Source organism: Myodes glareolus, chromosome 3 (assembly GCF_982192425.1).
Source record: "Myodes glareolus chromosome 3, mMyoGla1.1, whole genome shotgun sequence".
NCBI lineage: Eukaryota > Metazoa > Chordata > Mammalia > Rodentia > Cricetidae > Myodes > Myodes glareolus.
The window spans coordinates 103923596-103947879 of record NC_142028.1 but is presented as its reverse complement, the minus strand read 5'-3'; the positions used below and the strand labels follow the sequence as shown (position 1 = coordinate 103947879).

The following is a 24284-nucleotide window of genomic DNA, read 5'->3' as shown; positions in this document are numbered from 1 at the left end:
TATGGTTATTATAGGATTACATGAGATCCTACATGTAGAATCCTTATTGCAATACTTGGTCCATAGTACTGAATGAATGTCTGTTCTTTCTTGTGCTGAGTTCTGATAGAATTATAGTCTATTACAGTATTTATCACACTGTATTGATTAATCCTTTTGACTACAAGCCCAGAGGTTGCCTATTAGATACGAATAAAAAGTACAGGAACATCACAAACTCCAGCAAAAGAGGTTCAGGCACAACTTTGAAAGAGAACTGAAAATGATTTTAATTCAACAAAGTATAACTGTATCGTGCTGCATTGTAAAAACAGAGCGTGAGACAAATGAACAATGCAGAATACTGTAAGAGATGGAGCTGGCCAGGCCTGCCCTAGGCCACTCAAGGACAGAGGGCACCTTGGCTGAGAAACTGCTCCATTTTCATCACTAAGGTCACCCCTGCTGTGGGGGAGTCTGTCAAGGTATTTTAGCAAAGTAACGCATTTGAAGTCATCATGATGGAATCATCTGGCTCCCCATTTGGTTTATCTCTGTGAACCAATGTGCTGGACAGACCAGTCAACTTGACAGCTTAATTTCTCCTTGTAAATTAATAGATGGTCACCCCGATTATCATAATTTGCTTTCTGTGTACTTGCCTACAGGCCAATAAAGCCCAGTCCACTCAGGGCTGGAGATGGAGCTATGATTGTGTATTTGGGGTGCTAATTGGATTTGTATAATATAAAGAACAGTAATAATGAGCATGCCAATGTGAGTTGAGACTGTTTGCAGTGACTCATGCCGTCAGGCCTATAGCACTGGCTAAAAACTAGATTCCTGAGCATGGTAAAGTCACCAAGTTACCTGGTCCCTGTCTTCAGTGCCTGTAATAACCTTGAAACCTGAGCATCCAAAAAACCATGATCTGCCTTCAAGTCTGTGAGTTCCTGAAGCACAGGGATCATTTATAGTCTCATTGTACCTCTAAAATATGCAGCTGAGTGTCAGACACATACATAGTTGATATATAATAAATATTTGATGAGGGACTTCATCAACGCATGGATATGTCCTTCTTCAGAGTTGTTTAAAAAAATAGAGATGCAAAATAAGAAAAAAAATAATTCCAAGGGGACTCTAGGTAGGGGTGAATTGTGGACTAAATATTCTACAATGATTCTCTGAATATGCCCAAATTTAACTGTTCATATTCTAACACTGAAAAGCTTTTTATAATGATGTAATGGTACTTACAATTAAAAAAAAATCATCACAAGCCTTGACGCTAACAACATCATCAACTAAGGTCTCGCAGATGCTATAGGCCAGAAGTCCAGGCCTCGCATGGCAAGGCAGGGTTCTCTCCTTGGGCAGTCACAGTATTATATGAAGACTGATTTTCCTCTGGGAGGCACTAACAGTTATTCAAGAGGTCAAGATTATTTTGGAACTGAAAAAAAAACTATTTTATCTGATTTAATTCCAAACTAGAGCCTTAAAACTTTGACTGGTTTGCTCAGGAAAGCATCACATTTCTGTATTTCTCGTAACTAATGCTCCAATTCTGGGAGGCAAGAAGGACAGCACCAAAAATGTCTAAACCCAGGACAAAAAATCCATGCCTGGCCTTCCACTGTAGCTTCCTAAAAATGCAAATAGATACCTGAAGATTCTGGAGCCATCCAATTCCCTATCGAAACAGCTGACTGGATGAATAGCAGAGAGCACCACCCTGGAAAGCAGGAGTGTGTCTACTTACGTCTGTATCCTGAGTCCCACCTATGGTCTCTGCTATGTTTTCATACACAGAATAAGAAATTTGAGCTGCCAATGAAAACGAGCATAGCAGCCCAATATATAACTGAGTGAAAACAATTACTGATAATTTAGGATGTTCGTTGATCCATAACCACTTGCAAAAAGAAGGGAAACATTTCAAGCAATGTGTTTTGCCTTCTCTTCTCCCCTTTCTTCTTCGAAGTGATGTTAACTAAAAATTCCAAGATGCTACATTTTCCTCTGCTAGCAAATAGCTAGAAACTAGGAATATGACTGCAGTAATGGAAAAACTAGCTTGAGGAAAAGGCCAGACCCGGAACTGAAATAAAGAAACATAAATATAAACCCTGCAAGGAAATCGAATTTCTAGATGCTTAAGGCCATGCTACAGCCCAGCAAAGATCTTGACAAAGTTTAAGACATATGAACAGAAGTGAAGAGACTACATCCCTGAGCCCCGAGTTGGGGTCATTTTAGTGTCAAACAGGAACTTTACAGAATATGAAAGTAAACAACTTGTGGCCTACCAATAGCCAGGAAGTCTACAACGGTCCACACTACACTAGGGGCAAATACTCACACAGTGAGGGGCCTGCGACCCCACTTGCCCCATCTCACTATTTTTGCTTCTTCATGCAAGCAGGGCCTCAGGCTTCCTCTGGAGGAAGAGAGGAACAACCTTAAGTGACCTGTCTGTGTGTGGGGGGAGGAAGTTGCGCTGCCCTTTTACACTGAGACTATTCCACATGCAGCTCTGCCCTTCCCTTATTTGTTTCCATTAGGTCTTCAGTGAAAAGGGATAAACCAGGAGTTAGAATACAGTGTGACTCAGAAAATAAATTCCTCATGCTGTCAAGGCGTCCAAGTCATGTTTTATCCTGCTAGGTTATGGAACCAGAAGGTCCCAAGGGAACGGTGATCAATGGAGGTTGAGTTATACAAATGAGGACCCAAGAGGATGGGGACCTGTCAGATTTTCTTGCTCTTGAAAAGGGAAGCAAGCCATTTCGAGCCGCTTTAAAAACCAGTATTTCAGTTAAGCCAGTTACGTTCCTTCCTGTTTCTCGCTTGTGTCTGTCGGTAACTCAGTCGGTAACTATGAAAGGAAGGCCTATCACAGTATTCTTCTGGGGAAGTCATTTGTCCTCCTTGACTCACCAGCTCAACCCAGCCTGCAACGCACCTGTCCCGAGGCACCTGCAATGGATGCAACCACGAAAGTGCTTGCGTCGCCCTTCTGTGTGGGGATGGTGTAACTGTCAGAATGCGGCCTATTGATCTGAGTGAAGACATTCTTGCCAAGCAAAAGGAAATGAAGTACAACTGGCTCACTCTGCAATCCTGTCATTTACAAGGAAGAGCAAACCAAAGACAACGGCAAACTGCTCCTCCGCCCAGGAATACAAAACATAGCACTTCTGTTGTACTTCTGGTTCTTACTACCCCCGCCATATGGTGACAGGTTGGAATAACTGAAATGCTGAAAGAATTTTCTGGTTTCCAGTGTAGGCGTCTGAATCACCAACAAGGAGTGTTTGGCACTTTAGCCGCGGGGCATTGTGATCACTGTCACCATTTAATCATAAGTTTGGACCGGACAGCATCAAAGAGAAGGTCCACATTCCAACTAGAGAACCTTCAGCTCTTCAATGGCCAACGGTGACCACCTCTGAAAGGATCCCGTAAGCAGAGGTGCAAGCAATACTCCATTGTCACTGCATGAGAAAGGAAGAAAAACGACATCATTGCAGCCGGGTGGACATTTCCTTTACAGGAGGAAAACCCAATAATGCAGAAGAGATGACTTAAAATTTTCAGTTCCTCTGAAACAACGCACAGCCTGGTTGGATTTCACTTTGATGCTTGTCAATTATTTGATAATTACTACCGAGCCCCTAGGGTTTGCCACACATGCACCTGTGTGAACAAAACGGACTTCCGCCTTAATGAAGTGTGTACTTCACCAACTTCCATGTTTTTCTATAATCCCTGAGACCCCCGGGGCAGAGTGGGGATTGAGAAAATGACTCTGGAGCTCCATCCATCAACCTGCCTACAAATGTCCTTCCGTGTAGCCTGTGGTCTTTGTTTCAGCAGGATAATTGAACTTTTTTTTAAAACTTGGCTTCACAAGCAGAACAAATTTTCGTAATTCAATAGGAGCCATGGAACTTTATTCTGGTCAATGTTGGTTTGAATGACAGATGATTTGTATTATTTTCAGAGGATTTTCAATCAAATTTTGGAAATCTGTTGCCTGCTATTTTAATGATTAAACAGAAGCAAAAAGATAACGCCCATAAATCCATCCGTCACCTAAAGCAAGCACTGCCGGAGTACCAGCCTTCCTTCACATGTGATGCACGTCAGCCCAGCCCTCCCATTTAGGATCTGCTCCTCCCCCATCCATTCGAGCACACTGTGTCAGCAATTCTTCCTTTCTGCACATCACCAGATCCTCCCTGTGCTGTGTCATTCTCGTCCTAATATGCTATTATTTTTCCGCTTTAAAAAAAAAAGATAAACAAGGTGTGGTGATTCATAGCTGCAATCCCAACATTTTGGCTAAGAGGCCAGTCTATGCTACAGAGTACACCCTGTCACGAAACAAAACAAAATAATAAGCAAATCCACAACCTCCTGAAATTACATCTTCTTCTCATTTCTATTTGTCTGTTCACCACTGTCAACACTTTCAATTCTTATTCCTCCATTTCTTTTGAGATTCATTTTAACTATAAATATATGTGAAAGGGTATGTGCACATGAGTAAAGGTGCCTCAGAGTCCAAAAGAGGACGTCAGACCCTCTGGAGCTGCAGTTACAGGCTCTTGTGGCTGCCCAACATGGGTACTGGGAACTGAACACAGGTCCCCTGCAGGATCAGCAAAAGCTCTTAACACCGAGCCATCTCGCTAGTCCATTCCTTCATTTCTTAAATGTGTGTTGCAAGGTGTTCACCCTATCACTTGCTTCTACCAAGTCACTAATGACTGTCACATTGCCAACTCCAGTGTTCAAATCCCTGTCCTTATCCTCCTCCTTTACACACAACCACCCCCTTCTTGAGATACTTTCTTCATCGGCTTCCTCATTTCCCAGGTTGCTCTCCTTCCATTTCCTGCTGTTTCCAGGCTCCTTTGATGGATCCTCATTTTCTTTTCTCAATGCTGTGAAGACCTCACGACTCACTCTTCACACCCTTTCTACAGCCATTCATGAATTCTTTTATTGGAGACATTGAATAAAATATCTCGCAACATTATGGACTTTCTATGATCTCTAGATTTATATAACTCTCTAGTAATTTCTGAAATTCTATTTATGATCTAAATTTCAGATTCATATCCAAATGTCTACACTGCATTTAACTCAGTTAAATGCCCTTAAGTATTTAACTTAGCCATGTGGATGTACAACTTAAATCTAAAATTAAGCTTATAACACACATTGGGAGTCTGCTTCTCTGGAGATGTTTATCTCAACTAGGGCAATTCTTCCTGTCACAGAGACAAAAACCTTCATCATCCTTGATCTCCCTCCTCTCTCTCCTTCTCTCTTAATTTGAATAGAACCCATCAGAATATGATATAAGCTCTACCTTCAATATCTGTCTCAAATCTGAACACCTCTTCCTACCTGTTTGTTTCCCACTTCCTGGCCATACTATCATCATCACTAAGTGGATGATGCTACCAAGTGGCTGCACTATGTTCTCATCCTTGACTACAACTCTCCTGCCTCTAAGGAACCCAGGATGAGCGTGAACATTCTCAGTGTTTAACATCCATCACTCTGTAGCACTGCTGTATTCACAGGTATCATCAGAAAGTAACGTACTGTAACTTGATCCTACACTTTCTGGCCCCAGACAGATTCATGTATGTTGCTAAAGTTCCTTTGATCCTTGTTGCCATGGGATATCTTAGTGCTGTGATCACTAGCGCACTGCCCAGAGGTGCATAAGTCGGGATGGAGTGAAACCTGTGTGGTATACTATAGGCTGTGAACCTTGATGCACACTGCATCTGCACACCTTTTACACTGGGCAAAGATGCCTACTGCCCATTCAGTCATAGACACACACACACACACACACGATTGTATTTGTGTGTATACACTCTTTTCTAATTGAACTGTACAGGGCAGAGATCTTTTAAAGTCTGTTTAAAGACTCGGAAAAGACCAGTAGCTGACCTGGTTGCCACTGTGCACATGGGAATCACCATGAATGCAACATCCTCTCCATCAAGGCTTATAGAGAGCATTTCCTACCTCTAGTTTCTTTATGGGGTGGGGAACAAAGAAAGCCAACTCGCTTGAATTCTGAACATGGCAAAAGCAAACAGATTGTAAGGAGTGGCCTCAAGAAGTTGCTATATGAAACACAGAGAGCTGATCTGTTCATGGGTCTCTTGGCTTTATGCCTTGTTTATGTTCTGAGCATCAGAATAAGGACCCCATGGATGCATTAAAGTTTCTGGGATTAAAACCATGTACACATACATTAGCCTCGTGAGATTACTACTGAGCACTTAGCAAAGATAGTCCCACTAGAACAACCCCTTGCCAAAGGGCCATTTGGACTCGGCACTAAAATGAGCACACAGAGATCCTCGTCCTGTCTCCCGGCATACCCACTTAGCACCTCTCACGGTCTCTTCCTGCCTGCAGTTTCAGTTTGACATGAGCTCAGATCGCGAAACATCCCCATTACCTCATTAATATTCACACTATCCTACAAAGCAAAAGGAAGGCCATCTGCTCCCATTTTTTGATGTAGAAAACTGGGGACAGATAAATGCGTATGTAACTCATGAAGTGTTGGAGCCATGAGATAGCTAGAGCATCATCATATTTAGAAATAGGAAGAGGGGCAAGAAGTGAAATTTAACACTGACCAGTCGGTGTGTCAGGAAGATGGTCAGACCAGCATTATCTCCCAGGACTGAGCAGATTCAACAGAGAACCATTCAGGGGGCATGGCAAATACTTGGTGGGTTTTTTTTTTTTAAAGGATGATAAAAATAGCTCTTAGAATCTCTATGTCCCAACTCAAGGACTTTAAGCATCTTAATAAGAGGCCCCATGCCGATAATATTTTTTAAACAAGAAGAGTCATCCTGCTATCCCCATTTGCAAGAAGCTGAACTGAAATGGTGGTTCAGCACTGTCCTTCTGAAAATAGAGAACCCAAGCACACAGTGGAACTGCAGAAAGGAAGGGAATATTTCCTGGTCGTGGCATGTGACCGAGGCACTGGTCTAACAGAATTGCACAACAAACATCAGTGGAAATCCCACCCACGTGGGCTAACCTCACAGAGTCACCCAGAGGTGAAGAGAGACACTGGGTGAAATTTTATCCTAGTTTGTGGTTATCCACCAGGAAAGCGTGTTCTATAGCTTTGAAATTCTTCCCCCTGCAGCACGACGCTATCTGGCTCTGTTCTATTTATTTCTGGAAGTGTATGTGACTTGCAGCGCATTAACACATCAAAACATATGTTTCCTAAGCCGGTTATCACATCTCACCTTCACTTAGGCTTTCAAGGTCAGAGCTGCTATTTATGGCTGTCCACATAATTGGACTTAAAATAAAAGGCAGCAGAAAATAGTAGATTTGTAATGGTCCTTTATAGGCAGCCTAAAAAGAGCAGCCTGGCTCATCCGAATGCCATTTAAATAAATCAGCTTCTTGCTCAAGGCTACAAAACCCCCATCCACCAGGCCACCAGTTACCATGCAGCTGACGCAAGCTGGACTCCAGGGAGATGATGTTTCCTGGGACACAAGGAAACCCCGAGAGCTTTGAACCAGTTGTGCATTAACAGCATAATCATGTGGTTAAGTTGTCTCTGCCCTCAGATTGTGCACATCGGTCAGGTTGGTGGGGTGACTGTGCATGCTGGACAATGCCAAAGTAGGTCATTTCTGATATTATAATTCACTGTACAAGGCACCATTAGCTTCAAAGCTTTGTTCAAGAAAGATGAAAAGGTTGCCAGGACCCGGAATGGGAGGGGATATATATATACACTAGTGGAAAGCAGGTGGGTGGGCCTGATTGGTCTGCAACCAAAATGAATAAACCTAAGGGCTATTGCCAGACAGCAGATGAGGCCAAAGTCCACACCATAAGGGTCGGAGAGATGGCTCAGCAGTTAAGTGCATATATTGCTCTTCCAGGGGATCAGAGTTCAACTCTCAGCACCCATATCATGGTGGCTCACAATGGCCTGTAACTCTAGTTCCAGAAGATTCAGTGCCTTTTTCTGGTCTCCATGGGCATCAAGCATACTCATGGTACACAGACATGTATGCAGGCAAAACACCCATACAAAAAAATCAGAGAGAGAGAGAGAGAGAGAGAGAGAGAGAGAGAGAGAGAGAGAGAGAATGCCCACAGTAGGTAGTGAAGGGAATGATGGCCTAGGTAGGCCAATGGACGGGCTTCCGTGCAAGAACGAGAGAAGGAACTGGAGGTTAGGAACATCTCTCTTAGCTGAAACAGAGAATATTTTGGAAGCAAAGCAGTGTGATGAGTGATAACTCAACTAGATGGTAACTGTGCTGGGTCTACTGTTCATGTAGACACATCCCCAGGCTTCACAGTAAGGAAGTACAGACCCCAAACAAGCTCTGCATCTGACGAAGGCCTCAGCTTCAAGGGAGTCAATCTGCTCCCAAAGACCAACATTTTCAAAGTTCTCAGATAGGATATAGCTTCAGGGTCAACCTAAGGTCCCAAATTGCTTTCTGAACAAGAATTCCTCAAGAAAAATATGGAAACGTTAGATCTTCAGGGGTTCTGAAGTTAGGAGTAGTCTTTATAAAACATACAAAACTCACACGATTGTGGGAAATATTTGTCAACCATGCACCTAATTAAGATATGTATTCTCATAGCCAAAACACTGAAGCAAACAGACCAATTTAATAGCAAGCAAGAGACATGTACAGACATTGATATTGAAATGGTCCCAAATCCCTATCTTAAAAAAGCTCACCATTATCATCCATCAAGAAAATGCAGATAAAATCATCCAGAGATACCACTTCACATTCATGAGGATTGGCATGAACAGCAGGATTTTGAAAACTGATATGGAGGAATTGGAGTGGGGTGTGGTGACTTACGTCTGTAAACACAGCATGGGGGGGTCAGAGTCAGCATGCAGCAAACTTGGCATATAGCAGGAAGAGAGGATAGAAATTAGAACCCTCAGACGCCATTGGTAAGAATGCAAAATGGTCCTGGAACAAAAGAGAACCGAGTCTGGCAGTTCCTCACAATGTTAGAGACATCTTGTTAGCAGATGGGCACCAATTCCACTCTTAAGTATGTTCCGTAGAATATCCATAGCGTCTATTCACAAAACCTGCAGACAGACGCTCACTGCTGCACTATTCCTAACGACCTAAAAGGTGAAACAAACCAAACGCCACAAACGGTTGAATATACAAGATGTGTTAAATCCATGTAATGAAATATAATTTTGCCATTAAAGGGAGAATCCTGAAGGTATGTGAAAACATTATACTACATGAAAGAAAGCAGACACAGAAGCTATATATTGCCTGCTTCCACTTATGTGACATGTCCAACATGGACAGATCTTTACAGGCAAAATAGATTCTGGCTACTGGGGGATAAGAAGCTCTTAATGGCCAAGTGATGCTATTGTCTTAAGGCCTTCTTTCTGGGGTGATTGAAAATTAACAGTCATGATTTTACAAAGCAAAGCATTCTAAAAAATCTCTATAGTGCACACTCAGGGCACATACTACTGCAAGTCACTTCTATTTTAAAGGAGCTATGACTTAAAAAGTCAACAGGAAAGCCTTACAGAACACTTAGGGCCACCGTCTGAACAATGCAGCTTGGAGAACGGAGACTCTTTCTTCATCTATGAGGGACCTGTCTTCACGTCTGCATTCTGCTGGGGGAATAATTGACGTTTAATGAATTCTGTTTCCTACTTAGGAAGACTGCCATTTACCAAGGACCTTAGCACATGGGCCTCTGCATTTTAGGACTTATCAGGCCTAGAGTGTTCATCATGAGAAAATTTTCATCACTGCCAATATTAACTTCCATGACCCTGTGCCAGGCATTAATTAATTCTGCAAATGCAACTCAATAGTTAATAAGGGAAGGGGTGTGGCCTCAGCTAAGGCAGAAAACAGATCCCAGAAAAATTCCACATAGGAATGGGAGCAAGGAGATGGACAATGGAGGCACTAGTATTAAATGCGGGTGAGGTATATCAGCAGAAGTAAATACAATTTCAGGGGCAGACGTAAGAGAGCTCAGAATAATTTCACGGTTGACTGAGGCTCGGTCTCATAGATAAGAAGACATACTTTCTTAATTATCTGCAAACACAAGGGGAGGGCAGATTTGTGTCCAAACATGAAGATATGACTTCTAAGGACTAGTCGGGCAACTGCATATTTAAATGGCTGAAAAAGAGGCATAGAGAGGAAGGCCCAGGAGTCAAGCAATGGCCTGAAATAGGAAGCAAACAACAGAAGCAAGAGAGAAATTGGGAAGAAGAGGCTGGCACGCAGGACTTAGTGCGAGAGGCCTGGAGTCCAGCAGGCAGCTTGTTAGTGGTTGGGCCCACAACTGGGCTCAGCTAAACACTGGTCCTCTTTATTCTCATTCAGAATTTGGCCTCCCTGTGAAGGAACCTGTCCTATTTTTTTAAACATATGGTTCATCAAACACAATCCCAAGAGGTTTAAACAGGACATCCATGATTGTCCTGCTATCCTAGTCCTAAATGTGTTGGTTCTAAGTCATCAGACTCAGCAAATAAAATGGTGGGTTTCAGGCAAATGTTGAGTGTTCAGTGCTGACTCAAGGTCCAATATAATAGAAATCTTCTCTCTCTCTCTCTCTCTCTCTCTCTCTCTCTCTCTCTCTCTCTCTCTTTCTTCCGGCTTTTACTGGGAAGCTCAGGCTAGCCTACAATTCTCTCTGCAACCCAGGTTGGCCTGGACCTCTGTATTTTCCTGCCTCAGTACCCCAGAATGTAGGGATTACAGGTTACACCACACCCAGAGGAAACCTTTTTTCTCTCCCTGAAGTGCACATGCCCAATTCCACCAAACAGTAATAGAGCAAGGGCCAGAGCATCACAGGCTCACATGGTCCTCTCCAAGTTCTTGTGGACAAGTAAAGACGCAAAGAAGCCCTTTTAACTCATTCCATAGGAATTAATCTCCCTTAATCAGGTTTCTTAATTGAAAAACGGCTCCAAGGGAAGTAAATTCAGGGCTCCAGTACCTGCCTATCTCTGCTGCTGGTCAGTCCATGATTATAATCAAGTCCACATTCATGGATTCAACTATGGATTACAAATACTTGGAAAATAACTGTGTCTGTATTGAACTCATATTTTCTTGTCATTACTTTCTAAACAGGACAGTCCAACAACCACTTATGTAACAGCTTATGTTAGGCAGAAGTAACTGAGAAACAACTGAAAATATAGCAGAGGTTTATGTAGTTTCTATGCAAATACTAGGCCATTTTATGTGGCTGTATTTGCAATTTCCCATTAACAGAAAAGCGCAGTTATAAGAGCTGCTGGGGACCTCAGAGATAAGCCAGCCTTTCATTCCCAGAGAATAGATGCTTGGTGCAGACTGCCTGGTACAGTCTTCCACAGCCAGGGTAGGGGCTAAAAGGCACTCTGTCTCTCTGGGCTTGGTCCCTGCCAATGCACGGTTCTGAGTGCATCCGATAAAGCTGTGAACATGGCATTCAATGTGACCTGATGCCCAGGTTCCTCCCAAACCACCAATTTTACCTTTATAAGAACCGTGTCTGCATTATTTGGTTCACAAATAGAATCCTTCAGAGAAAGGAAACCAACCTATTATGGAATCACAGCTTCAGCTCTCTTGACCGAATTCCGCTTCTCTTTGACTTCATAACCCCGTCCACGGCACTCATGTTTCTTCCCCACCTCCTCACAAATGCATGGAAGCGTGAATTGAGGTAAGCTCAGGATAGAATCGTCACCCTCTGTCCTAGTTCACTTTTTACTGTGGCAACGATCATGACCAAAAGCAAGCTGGGGAGGAGAGTTTTTTGTTTTTAATTTTTTGTTGTGTTGTGTTTTGTTTTGTTTTGTTGTGTTGTGTTGAGTTGTGTTGTGTTTTCACCTTACAGTCAGTCCATCATGAAGGGAAGTCAGGGCAGAAACTCATACAGGAACCTGGAGGAGGGCGCTGATGCCGAGACCACACAGAAATGCTGCACACTGGCTCGCTTTCCACGGCTTGCTCAGCGCTCAGCTTGCTTTCTTATTCAGCCCAGGCCCACCTGCCAAGGTATGGCACCACCCGCAGTGGGCTGCACCTCCCATCAGTCACCAATCAAGAAAATGTCCCACAGGCTTGCCTACATGCCAATCTGATTGAGGCATTTTCTCAGCTGACATTTCCTCTTCCCAGACGACTCTATCGTGTGTCAATTTGGCAAAGAAAATTAACCATCGCCCTCCTACCACGTCAGAGCCGTAAGGCAGCACGCAGTTCGCTGAATGCTGACTTCTCAGGACTCTATGCACGTCTGCATTAGGTAGAGCACTAGTTACCCACTGCATGAAGACAGGGCCTGTGCTTGGGAAGAAAGCTGCAATGACACATGGTTGCATTGTAACAGTTTTAGGAGTCCCTAGCATTAAAATCTGCACGGTTTTCCTTGTACTTAATGAGCTCTTTGAAATTGTGGCTCTGAAACTAAAGTCATAAAAAGGAAAATTTGGTGGTAAGCTGCAAGGGACTCACTAGCCCAGAGAACATCTTAGCTAAATTCAAAAGAGTTGGCAGGATGAGTCAGCAGGTAAAGGTGCTCGCTGCCAAGCCTGATGAACTGAGTTCTAACAACCCTGGAATCCACGTACTAGGAGAGAAGTGACTCTTACAAGTTGTCCTCTGAAAAAAAGAGAGTGAGTCACCCATTCCCTGGGAAGCCACAGGCTCCCGTTGAAGCACAGAGCGAGTCTAGTGGGGCAACTTCTGGGTTTCTGCTCACACTCATCCCTCTGGTCAGACAGGCGCTCTGGAGCACCACACAGCTAGCGCAGCTACAGAGCAGCCCTGCTGAGAAGAAGAGACTCTTAAAAAGAAACTTTGTAACAGGCTTGTAAAATCTAAGGCCACAACTCATTATTCAAAAGGTCAAAGGTATTGTTTTTACCTTCACCAAGTGAATAGAAAATGCAAGCACTGCAAAAGTGAAAGCAAAGTGCCTTTATTTATTTGGATTTTATTTTTATATGTAAATATGCATATACCTGTGTATACGCGCACATGCACATATACTGAGTTGTTATACCTGGCTCTGAGGCACAATGGATAGCACAATGGACTTCTATATACTGAGTTGTGTTTTTAAGGGCTAATGACACACACACACACACACACACACACACACACACACACATACACACATATCAGTGGTAGAGCACTTGCCTAGCATACACAAATTCCTGAGTTCAAGTCCCAGGACCTCAAAAGCACCCTTTAAAAAAAAACTAAAACAGGAATCATGGTTAAAAAAATATATTTGAAAGGTGCTGACTTAATAGAGTCTAATATGAAAAGTGAATCTAATTTGGGAGTGTGATTTGTCTTTGTTTCTAATTGTCCAGAGAAATACAAAAGTCTAAGAATCAGGATGCATTTTGGAGTCAGGCAGACACAAATGCAAATTCAGCTTAAATCTAAACTGAAAACCATTGAAATCATCTCTATTTCCAGACTCCTTGGTCCTGGGATATGCAGGTGGGTATGGGACCTTCAGAGTATTGGGATGGGCCAGCACCTGAGAGGAAGCGCTGTCTAGTTTTGGATTCCCTCTGCCCTTGACTCCGGAAGGCCATCAAGGCTCAGCAGTCTCCAGCAGCACAGGGAGGCAGATGCAGCTGCCAGCAAAGGCATTCACTGCCAGGAGCTGGGAGTGCCAAGGAGGCCTAGTGTCCTGCAGTCAACTTTAAATATCTTCCCTGCAAGCACACCATTCTCTATCTGTCCAGAAGAGCTCTCTCCCAAGGCATGCTTAAGTTAAATTACAGCTTCATTAAGTGGATTAAAACATGCAAGTGAAACGTCACATGTAAAGTAGTTACTGAGCAGAGCTAGGTGATATGGATACCGTTAGTGTAAACATAAGAAATTGCTCGTTGGCCTGCTTAGGATGCCCAACTTCAATACTTCTAGGTACAGAAACAATATGCTAAAACATTGATATGCTAGGTCTCAGACAGACTAGATCTTCTTAATATATTAGACCATCTGAGCCACAGCCCTGTTTCTCCACAGAGAAACAGAGATCTTGACTGGCAGAAAACTCCCCAAGGTCATATGACCAGCGAGCACAGGCCAGTCCAGGAAGCTCCGACTCAAGGCTTCCTCTTCAGAATACTTCGCCGTTCAACAAAAGCAGAAACTTCCCGATGGTATTTAGGTATGGAAATGGGAACGACAAGAGAGCTAAAGTTAGGAATCTCAGCATATATTGGTGAGAGACCTCCGTGTTAGTCATCAGAGCGAACTTTAAAAGTGACACAAAGACACAGGGAACTGGCAATCTCCACAAACATATGCTTCAAAGCAGAGCCTCCCAATTAATCAGAGAAATGCAAATGAAAGCTAATCAAAAATTCTAGCTCTCACCTGCGGAACTGGAAAACACCGGGACTTTTAATATCCAACGCTGAAGAACGCAGCGGCGCAGGGGAAATTTTAAAAAGCCGAAAGACTTGGGGGTTGAGTTTCGGCCTCGTAGAAACTCATGGGTAATCTAGTGCAGCGTTTTTATAGCACTAGTGAGATACTGCAATAAACAACACAAGATGATAAAGCTAAACGGTCCTGACACGTTGCAGGAAGAGGATGCACTCTCAATAGGCTAAGATTTTTAGCCCCATGTTAAATCATCTATAGTCAATATAATTTTTAAATTGTGCATGCATAATATTTTTCTATTTGTGTAAGATGTAGGTTTACACGTATACAAATCTATAGATGCGCAAATGCATATGTATGAGAATCTGGAGGCAAAGAAGTTAAAGTTATGTTGGGATGGTTCAATGAAGAGATTAGAGGTTACTTCATTTTAACTGGTTTCATTTTTTATTAGCCTTGTAAAATGAATATGCTGTTTTGTGTCTGGTAAAAAAAATACAATATAAAAGGCAAATCTAATATTTAATGTGTTCCATATAAATTTCTATTAGAATTGCCTCTTAAAATTTATTTGGTTGTTGATGAGGGTCCTTTCAGACGCAACCAGGCTGCAGCCAGCACTCTGGAGCACATCACTGAAGTTTTGTGTCACCGTCACTTGCTACATGCACTATCTTTTGGCAAACTCTGGCAAGATGGGCCATTAAATATTCAGAAAATCTCTTCTCAATATATTACATCCCAAATACTGGATAACTTTCTCAAACAAACAAAACTCCTCAACTTTCAGACAATAACAACAGCGAATATAGAAATACAGCAAATAAATTCCAAAATAGTGCATGGAAAAACAAACCTAGAAAGAACAACAACAACAACAACAACAAAAGGGCAAGAGAAAGATAGGAAAAGCAACAGCAAGATTAGGCAATAGAAAGTGTAAGGGGATAACACAAAGAGTCCCGGTTCCAGGACTTGTAGTCAAACAAACTGAGCCTCCAGTTCAAAGAAGACTGTCAATGCAAAACAAAAACAAAACCAAAACGCAGCTGCATTCTGCTTATCAGAGACATATTCAAAGGAAAAGAAGGTGGGAAATCAAAGAACGGGGAAATTAAACATGCCAAAGGTCTCCAGGAAAGAGATTAACATAACAAGCCTATTCTTTTTCAAAAGATAATTATTTTGTGCTCACGCATGCATGTGGTGTGTGTGTGTGTGTGTGTGTGTGTGTGTGTGTGTAAGTGCACGTGTTTGTGCCCCCCCACACACGTGGAAGCCAGAGGAGGGCAGCAGGTGTCCTCCTCTATCACCTGCCCTTCCCTTTTCAGGGTCTCTTCTTGATCCCAGGCTTGATCCCAGGCTTGCATTTTTCCTGTAGGTAAAGGAAGTCGGCAAACCCCAGCAATCCTCTGCCCTGCAGGGGGCTGGGGTTGAAGGTGTGTACTGGACACTGGGCTTCTTAATTGGGTGCTGGGATTGGAAGTTCTAGACACAACACTCGCAAAATTCTAGTTGATTAAGGATTTGTGACCCCTACATTTTCTTCTTGTTAAAAAGAACGAGAAGTTTTCAGGTCTGTTTAGAAATATATCCTGCCTAGCTTAGTGATGCACACAGCAAAATTGCACACCTATGATCCCAGCACCCCAGCAAAATTGAGCTGGATTGAGGTTGCCAGTTCAGCTGGGCAACACCGAGACCAGGAAGTGGCAAGGGAGGGAGGGAGGAAGAGGAGGATGGAAAGACGTAAAACCTTTTTATTTACATTCCTAAGAAGGTCCTTGACTTCCTTGTGGTGTGTATATCAGCTTTACTAACTTATATACTAGGTTTGAGAGGGCTTGAGTTTTCTAACACATTCTGAATCTTAAGCAAGCTTTGGGCTACACATGGGTGTTTATAAAATTAGTTACGATTTAAGGAAAGAACTGTGTAAGGAATATTTATAATGTTTCAATGCTAATTTTCCCAAGAACGTAACTAATGGTTCCAACCGCAAAAACTGTTGTCAACTTGGAGGAGCTCTCAGGTTGAATGAAGCGCGGTGAGCCCGGATGACTCCAGCCCAGCTTCCCACTCGGCTGCTTTCAGAGTCTTTATTTGGCTCACTCCCTTGATTAGGACTCAGCTGACTTGCTGTCAGATTAGTGCGCCAAGTCTAAGAAGTTAAATACCATGGACAGCTGCTTTCGGGGCCAGTGACAGCCTAGTACAGTGACACATCAAAACCAGAGCTCAGCAGCCAAATCGGATGCTTCCCAAGATGTCTGCATGTCCCGAAAAGAGACAGCACTGCAGTTTGTACCATCCAAATGTCTGACTAACCAGCTAGGAAGGGGCCGGAAGAAAAGGGTCCCAGTCATTATAGCCAAAAATGCCTTAAAAAGAAGTTGCACTTCCAAATGGTCTCCTGATTTCAAGGAAAATTCTAGGCAATAAAACTTCAGGACAAAAGACGTGGTTTCCTTGGAGTTTGTGCTAACACGGGAACCACAGATATTCATGGTCCACCAGCTAGATTTATGAGCATCATGACATGGTAAATCCATCCCCCTGAGAGGCACAGCAACCTGTTTGGCCCAGTGAGCCACTAAAGTGAATTCGACCTTCAAGGAATGCTTTTGTAAATCAAATGTGGAATCGCTCATTCTGATTCACTTTCCATTTAAGAATGGAACAGCAAAAGAAGGGAACCAACATATACCGAACAAGCCACATTTGCCACATATGCCAAGGACGATGCTAGATGCTTACTGCATAGATAGGGTTTTAAATTCTTTCCTGATACCCAGGGAAGTCGGGGTACTCAGGGTACTTGTGGGACAGGTTTCATGGGAGGGGAGATAGAATGTGTCAGTAGAGAGGGTTAGAAGGGAGTAATGGAACAAGAAGGGTTAAACTTGGGTAGGGAGAACAGTGAACAGGGTAGAGGAGGAAGTACAGAGATGGATAAATAACACCAAAAATCTTTCCAAAAAGTCACACAGAAACCTACTGCCATGGAAGCTTCCTATTATAAATACCTAAACATTGAGAGAGAGAAGATGGAGTCCCATAGCAGGGACACAACACCTCCACTAGACACCACAAGCTATCAATCAGAAAGCCCAGCACCAGGAATGGGCTATTTCTTTGGTGTCACTAGCCAGAGAGGTCTCATAGACCCCCAAACATTACATGCTATTTCTTATGCTCTTGGATATCTACCCCAGCTTGACCGTAAGATCCTATTTCTGAAGACGAGACGCCATATGCTTGAGTCACAGAAGACAGAGAAATCAAACTGCTCCTGGTCTGGAAACTTTGTCTCTGCTAGCTAGTTCTCATAGTTCTGAAAAGCGCTAGGCAGGCTACTAGAGGAGACAACAAATCAGCAATTAGACTCAGCTGTGAACCCTGTAAGCTGCAATAATGACTGGCCTGGTGTGATAATGGCACCAATATCATGGAAGTAACCAAGTCCCCTTTTTTTTTTGTTGGATTTTATTCTCTCTCTCCACAAGATGAAACCTATACCTGGTACCACTATTCAGCCAAGAGCCTGTGATCAGGTAAGTGAAAGCATCCGAGTACTTACTACTGTGATTTTCATAAATGGATAGACTATTAAACCAATCCTTAATGAGCCACTGTTATACCAACAGACCAGTACATCTCTCAGTCCTCGCTGGAGAAGCTTCAATTTGCAATAGACAGCAATTAACTCAGAGACCCGCAGCTGGCCATGGTGTGGAGCACAAGAGACTCAAGAATGCTTGGCCCTGAAGGAAACATACGTACTCTATCCCTTTCAGTGGAAGACCACCCTTCCAAGAATATTGAGCAGCACAAATTGGTCTCTAAGGATTAAAAAACAGGGACACAAAGTTGGGTAGGTAATGAAGAGGGGTCAGAACTGAGAGAAATGGGAGGGGATAAATATGATCAAATTTTACTGTGTGAAACTCTCAAAGAACTAATTAAAAATAACAGAGCAAAGTCTTTTCTGTCCGGGTCTCTGTATCGTGTCATGACACTACGCAGCTTTTTAAAGGCGGTAGCAGTATCACCAAAGTTAGTTTTAAACCAAACAAATTAAAAGCAAAACCTGAAAAGTACACATGGGGCAGCAACACGTTAGGAAAGGAATTTCCAGTTTCTCCATGTTCACAGCCCATTGCTTCCTGGCACAGATCAGATCGTCCATCATGGAACCCAATGAAGATTTCCACCTTCCTTATTGAAGGGAGTCATTTATTTGAAAGCTATTTCACTGTGTTGAGCCCAGAGGACCTGACGGGCAAGGACCATCTGACAATCTGTGTGAGGTTACCTAAATTGTCTTTTCTCCACACTCTCAAACCCTCCTGCCCCGTAATTGCGAAACCAAGGCAGCAAAGTGAGCTTACGAGAAAACGTGCTGGTATTTACTCTCTAGATACCTTTATAGCAGACTTCTTCTTATGGAGATGCCAGTGAGCTACAGGCGGTGTAGGGACTCTCTTTCTAAGTGTCCAGAAAACAACAGAACACTGACATCGGTAGGGGAGAAGAGCTATTTGGGTCAAAGTGAGCTCAGCACGCCAGAGGGCAAATGGTTATACTCGAAGCAGCCATCCTGAGGCAGCTGTGCTCAGAGCTGGGGAGCAACCTCTACAAGACTCTGAACCCTGGAAGGTGATAAGGGCTGCAGTTCCTGCAAAGTTCCAGCAGTAATTCCAAAGAGAAACTGACTAGGTGCAGTTTCCTGAAGGGAATCCGGCTCTTAGGAACCATTCCTCTTGAAAATGTACGACTGTGCTCAAGCAAGACACAACTCTGTTAAGGAAACAACAACAACAACAACAACAACAACAACAACAAAACCAAAAACAACCGACCATCTGCTCTAATTAGTTATCAAATGCCAAAAGAAATGATGATGATTGAATAGAGGAAATTAAAAATGTGAGGCACGAAAGGATAAGCGAATTGACACATGTGGAAATATTTACAGTTATAACCAATATCTTTAGGATAAAATTAAGCTATACACAGAATTTCCAATTGGAAAAGAACACAGAATTAAGAATAAAATTATGGATATGAAAAACATCAAGTAAGAAATGTCAGTCTGAATTGCTGACATGTATATGATCAGAGACGTGACATGTCAATCATCTAAGTAGGGGGGTAAAAACTCTGCTAGCTCTACTGTGGTGAACAGATTATAATTGACTGAGTGCGCTCTGTGGCTTGCGTTTAAAAAGTTATTTCCCACGTGCACAAAGCCAGCTGCCTTCCGAACCTGACTAAAATCAGAACACAAACTCTGAGTTCTGACATCATTGGCAAATGTGACCAACACAATTTTCAAGCAAGTATATATCTAAGTAAAGAAGGTCCACTGTAGCTTAAAAAGAATCCCACAGCATAGTTCCTCAAAAAACTTTCTACTGTTCATGTGCCCGGGGTATTTCTAGGGTGTCACATCACTTCCCTGCTTCTCAAAAATATGGCTTTTCCTGAGATCTGCTGATTGAAACAAACAGACCACAGAGTGCTAAGCAGATCACTCAAACATGCTTAAAGAGAGGCTGGGCGACATCTTTTTTGTTCTTACGGTAGAGCACAGAGCATAAATAAAATGTCCTTGTCCAATGCCTTGAAGGGCATATCCTCAGCTGTCACAAGCGAACGCACGCTTGCTATATATTGTGCAAAACAACTTTATTAACCATAGTTCTCAACGAGCACACAGGGAAGTAAATGTTAGAGGATTTATCCAGTGTAATTGTGTCCCGGACCACAGAGAGATCTCAACAGGTTAAGGTATCTGTGACAAAAACCTGGTAACCAGAATTTGATTCCCTGAACCCAAATACAGATGAAAGAAGAAACAAAGTTCACAAAGATGTCCTCTGACTGACACACATGGTATAGCTGTGCACCCACCGACACATATGGGTACATGAGAAAAATGATTAAAACATTTCTCTCTGCATGTTTTAACGTGTACTCTGCCTACTGTCTAGGTATTACTAGTGACTTTTTTCACTCTGCTTTTACTCTATGGTTACTATGAAAATGCTGATCATCAACCTAGTCTATTAAGGAATAATGCAAATTTAGCTAAGACAGTATCATTTTTCTTCTCGTTATGATTGCTTCTCCTACCGCTACTCAAGCATTTGATTTATATGTGTGAAAATTTTCCCATATGCAAACATGCAAAGTTTCTGTTATGAACTTGGGTTTTCTGTTTAAAACCACATCTGAAGATGGCATTTTTATATTTAGGATATAAATCAGAATGCTGCATAATTATGAAACTACATAAAAATTCACTGATGCTGTTCCTCTATTGTTTTTCTTTCAGACTTATATTTTTTGAGGTCATTTACTTTTAAGCTTTTTACAGATATCCTTCCTCGTTAAGCAACATTCCCTCAAGTTCTCCTGCAAAAGTATGTTGGGTCATGTTTATTATGTGTGCCAAATGGGCTACTGCAGCACAGAGGCGGGTGCCAGGGCTGGCCAGTGACTTCCTCTACAGATGCTTCCGATCCATTTCAATGAAGAGCACTCGGATCAAGAAAAGTAGGCATAGGTCTGGGTGTCACTCGGTCTCAGGGTGCTTTTCTAGTAACGTGAGAGACACTGGGCTCAGTCCCAGCATCATGAAATAAGACTGAGTTAAAGAGAAAAGGACACATAGCCATTGTAATGAAGCCAGCCTGCTGTTGAGCCCAAGCTGCTGCTGGAGGGCACAGCTCTTCTAGAACGAACTTTCTCCCCTAAATATCTTTAAAGAGATGGCTCTTGATCTTCCATCATATGCTATCCTCAAAAACAAAACCCTGTCACTTGCTAAGAACCTGCCTATAAAAATGAAGTTGCTCACAAAATCACTGGGTCCATTGTCCTAAAAACGAGTCAATGCCGAGTCTGCCTTGGGATGCTTACGTAGCCTGTATTTACACTGTCCTTTTTAATGCTACAATAGCGTGGAAACTTGGTAGACTTGTAGAACAACGTCCCCCAAATGTAAATTTTCTGCTGTCATTTTCATTGGCTTTCACGAAACTGCAGGATGCAATCTGTTACCATTGATAGCCCAAAGATCAGTATAGTAAAAAACAAACCAAAACAAACAAACACAAAAACAAAAGCAAGCTGCCAACTGCCGAGACATCTGCATTCAGAGTGATAGCTAAGAAAGCCGTTAAATCAAGGCTACTTCCACTGACCTTTGCTTGGGCTTCCGGGGCTGTCACCTTGACAACTTTATTGCGACTTATCATTTGCTTCACCCATCCTTCTACTTGGACGTTGAACTTCATGAAAACCACATAGCCAAAATAAGCTGTTAAGAGGAGCAAGCTTTCCCACCACATGATGACGTTATCCAGGAAAAATATGATCAACATGATCAAATCGACGATGTAGAAGGACACATCCCGAAAGAGCGGCCACCATGTCAGGTTTAAGATTTCTCTAGAAAACAGAGCACACATGCCAATAACGAAGAGGATATTGAACACGGCTGAGCCCACAATGGTGCCTATGCCAACATTGCTGTGGGCAATGAAGACCCCTATAAGAGACGTGAAAAGTTCAGGGGCTGACCCGCCTGCAGCCATGAAGGTGGCTCCGGCCACGTCATCAGAGATGCCCAGTTTCTCAGTGATGACAGTCAAGGAAGGAACGAAGAACTCATCACAGACGATGGCTAAGGCTATGAACATGTAGATCATCCCAATGACGTGGAGGATGATGGCGCCTTTCCTACGCTCCTCTAGGGAGAAGATGTCCTTTGGGTAGTCTCCCTGGGCATGGTCGGTGCCGTTCTCAGCTTTGCTTTCCTGAGAAGCGGGTGGCTGTGTGGCATCATCTAGAAACTTGTCATTGAAATCTAAGAGAGTTCTTTGACGGTGGCCCTGGGCTCCCCTAGGGCCACTCACATCACTGGCTTCTCCTGTGTTGCTCTGAGTGTCTGTCTCAGTAAAGGCACTGATTGAGAATGGGACAGTGCTCATAGCTACCAAGCCCATGACAAGGCCAATGACCCGAATTAGCTTCAGTTTTTTTCTGGCATTATAATGTCTCCGGCAGCCAGATGGTGGCTCACTGGACCACCGTTTCTCCAGCAGCCTGACTGTGGTACTTTGGTGCACATCCATCCTGGGTCTTCTGGTGGATATGGTGGTCTTCACACTTCAGACTTGGCTAGATGGTTCTGTCATACTGCTCCTTGCTTCCTAGTTGATGGTGCGTGTGGGGCACTTTTACAATCAGGTATCCTTATTCTTCACAGAAAGACTTCACCAGCTATGCTTAAATAAAAACAACAACAAAGGTAAGCAGGTCCACCAAAATCTTATCTTATCTTTAAAAATAATTGCAAATACAAAAAAGTCTTGTCCTATAGTATGTGTTCACAGGTGAGTTACTTATCTGTGCCTCAGTTTCTTTATTTTATTTTCTAAAGATTTCTTTTAATTTAAGTGATGTGTGTCTGTGTGTGAGTATGTGCACATGTGAGTGCAAGGGTCCCCAGGAGTCCAGAAGAGGCCCTAGGATCTCCTGGAATTGGAGGAACAAGCAGTTGTGATTTATCCAACATGGGTGTTGTGAACCAAACTCAGGTTCTTTGCAAAAGTAGTATGTGCTTTTAGCTTCTAAGCCATCTCTCCAGCTCTGGGTTTCCTTATTTTAAAAATGGGGAGCATAACTAGGGTGAAGTATTTACTTAGCATGTGTGGGATGTGGGTTTGATCCCTAGCTACATACACACGCACACACGCACACACACACGTATACATGCACACACATAAATGCACTGATATAGATATTTATTGGATAATTATAGACAATTAAATCCTTGTCAACCAGAATTTCACATATGTGTGTATGTGTGTGTGCATACATGTGTTAGGGGGAGGGCACTGAGGATTGCATTCAGAGCCTCAGACACTCCAACCTCACAAATTTCACATATGTGTGTGTGTGTGTGCATACATGTGTTAGGGGGAGGGCACTGAGGATTGCATTCAGAGCCTCAGACACTCCAACCTCACAAATTTTTTTTAAGATAACTAGAACAAAAACAGCACTTGAAGAAATGGTATCTAGAATGGACTCATAATCACACATGTATAAGCCAAGTAAATATTTCAACACATCTGATGCCAGGGTTAGACAGCTGAGATGTGCGTAAGTATAAAAAATTTATAGGTGAAAGTCAATTCATCCATTTGAAGCCATGCAACATTTTCTCAGTGTTAAAATGGCCCCACTTCTTTCAGAACTAAGTTCTTGACGACTGACCATTATCCATTATGTTTTCTTCTAGAACAATTATGTAATTCGGTGCATTTTCTGATTGAACCTGTCATTTGGAAGGGGTGGTTTGGGGAGGAGGTAAAACTGCTTTCCTGTTCACATAGTAATCCCAGGATAATATTCTTCATGATTGCCTCTCATACAGATACAGAAAACCTGTTCTTTAAATATTTAAGTTTATAAAAAAAAAGAAAGAAAGAAAAGAAAAGAAAAAGCAAGAAATGTCCTGTCGACATGAACAAGCTGTTTTCTTAAAGCATACAAATACTGTTTTCAGTTGGAGCTTCGGAACAGCAACAACCAGAACCCTTTAGCCTTATTCTCCATGGCTTAAATAAAGCTCAGCGCAGGGACATGACCAGGAGGCTATCTTGAGAGACCAAGTATGCATTTCGTAAACAACATGCAAGTTGCAGCAACACCTCTGTCCATAAAACCCTCCCCCAGTAGCCCCAACACCTATCCTTTATGCCCAGATATGCAGAGCAGAGTTTTGATTCGTTAGTC

At 42.7% G+C, this 24284-nt stretch overlaps 1 protein-coding gene across 11 annotated transcripts in view; it reads right to left on the bottom strand.

Annotated features, from left to right (window-relative positions):
• The window catches only part of Slc24a2 (solute carrier family 24 member 2), a 243885-nt gene that overhangs the window by 218551 nt on the left and 1050 nt on the right, over positions 1-24284 (bottom strand). For 10 of the 11 annotated variants that reach the window (XR_015737574.1, XM_087904872.1, XM_087904871.1 and 7 more), the window contains exon 2: positions 21683-22768. Coding sequence is in view for 10 of the 11 variants with exons in the window: in XM_087904872.1 (XP_087760998.1) it covers positions 21683-22615 (933 nt within the window). In the remaining variant the exon portion in view is untranslated. The remainder of the gene's footprint in view (positions 1-21682; positions 22769-24284) is intronic. The other variant, XM_087904866.1, reaches the window with a different exon arrangement.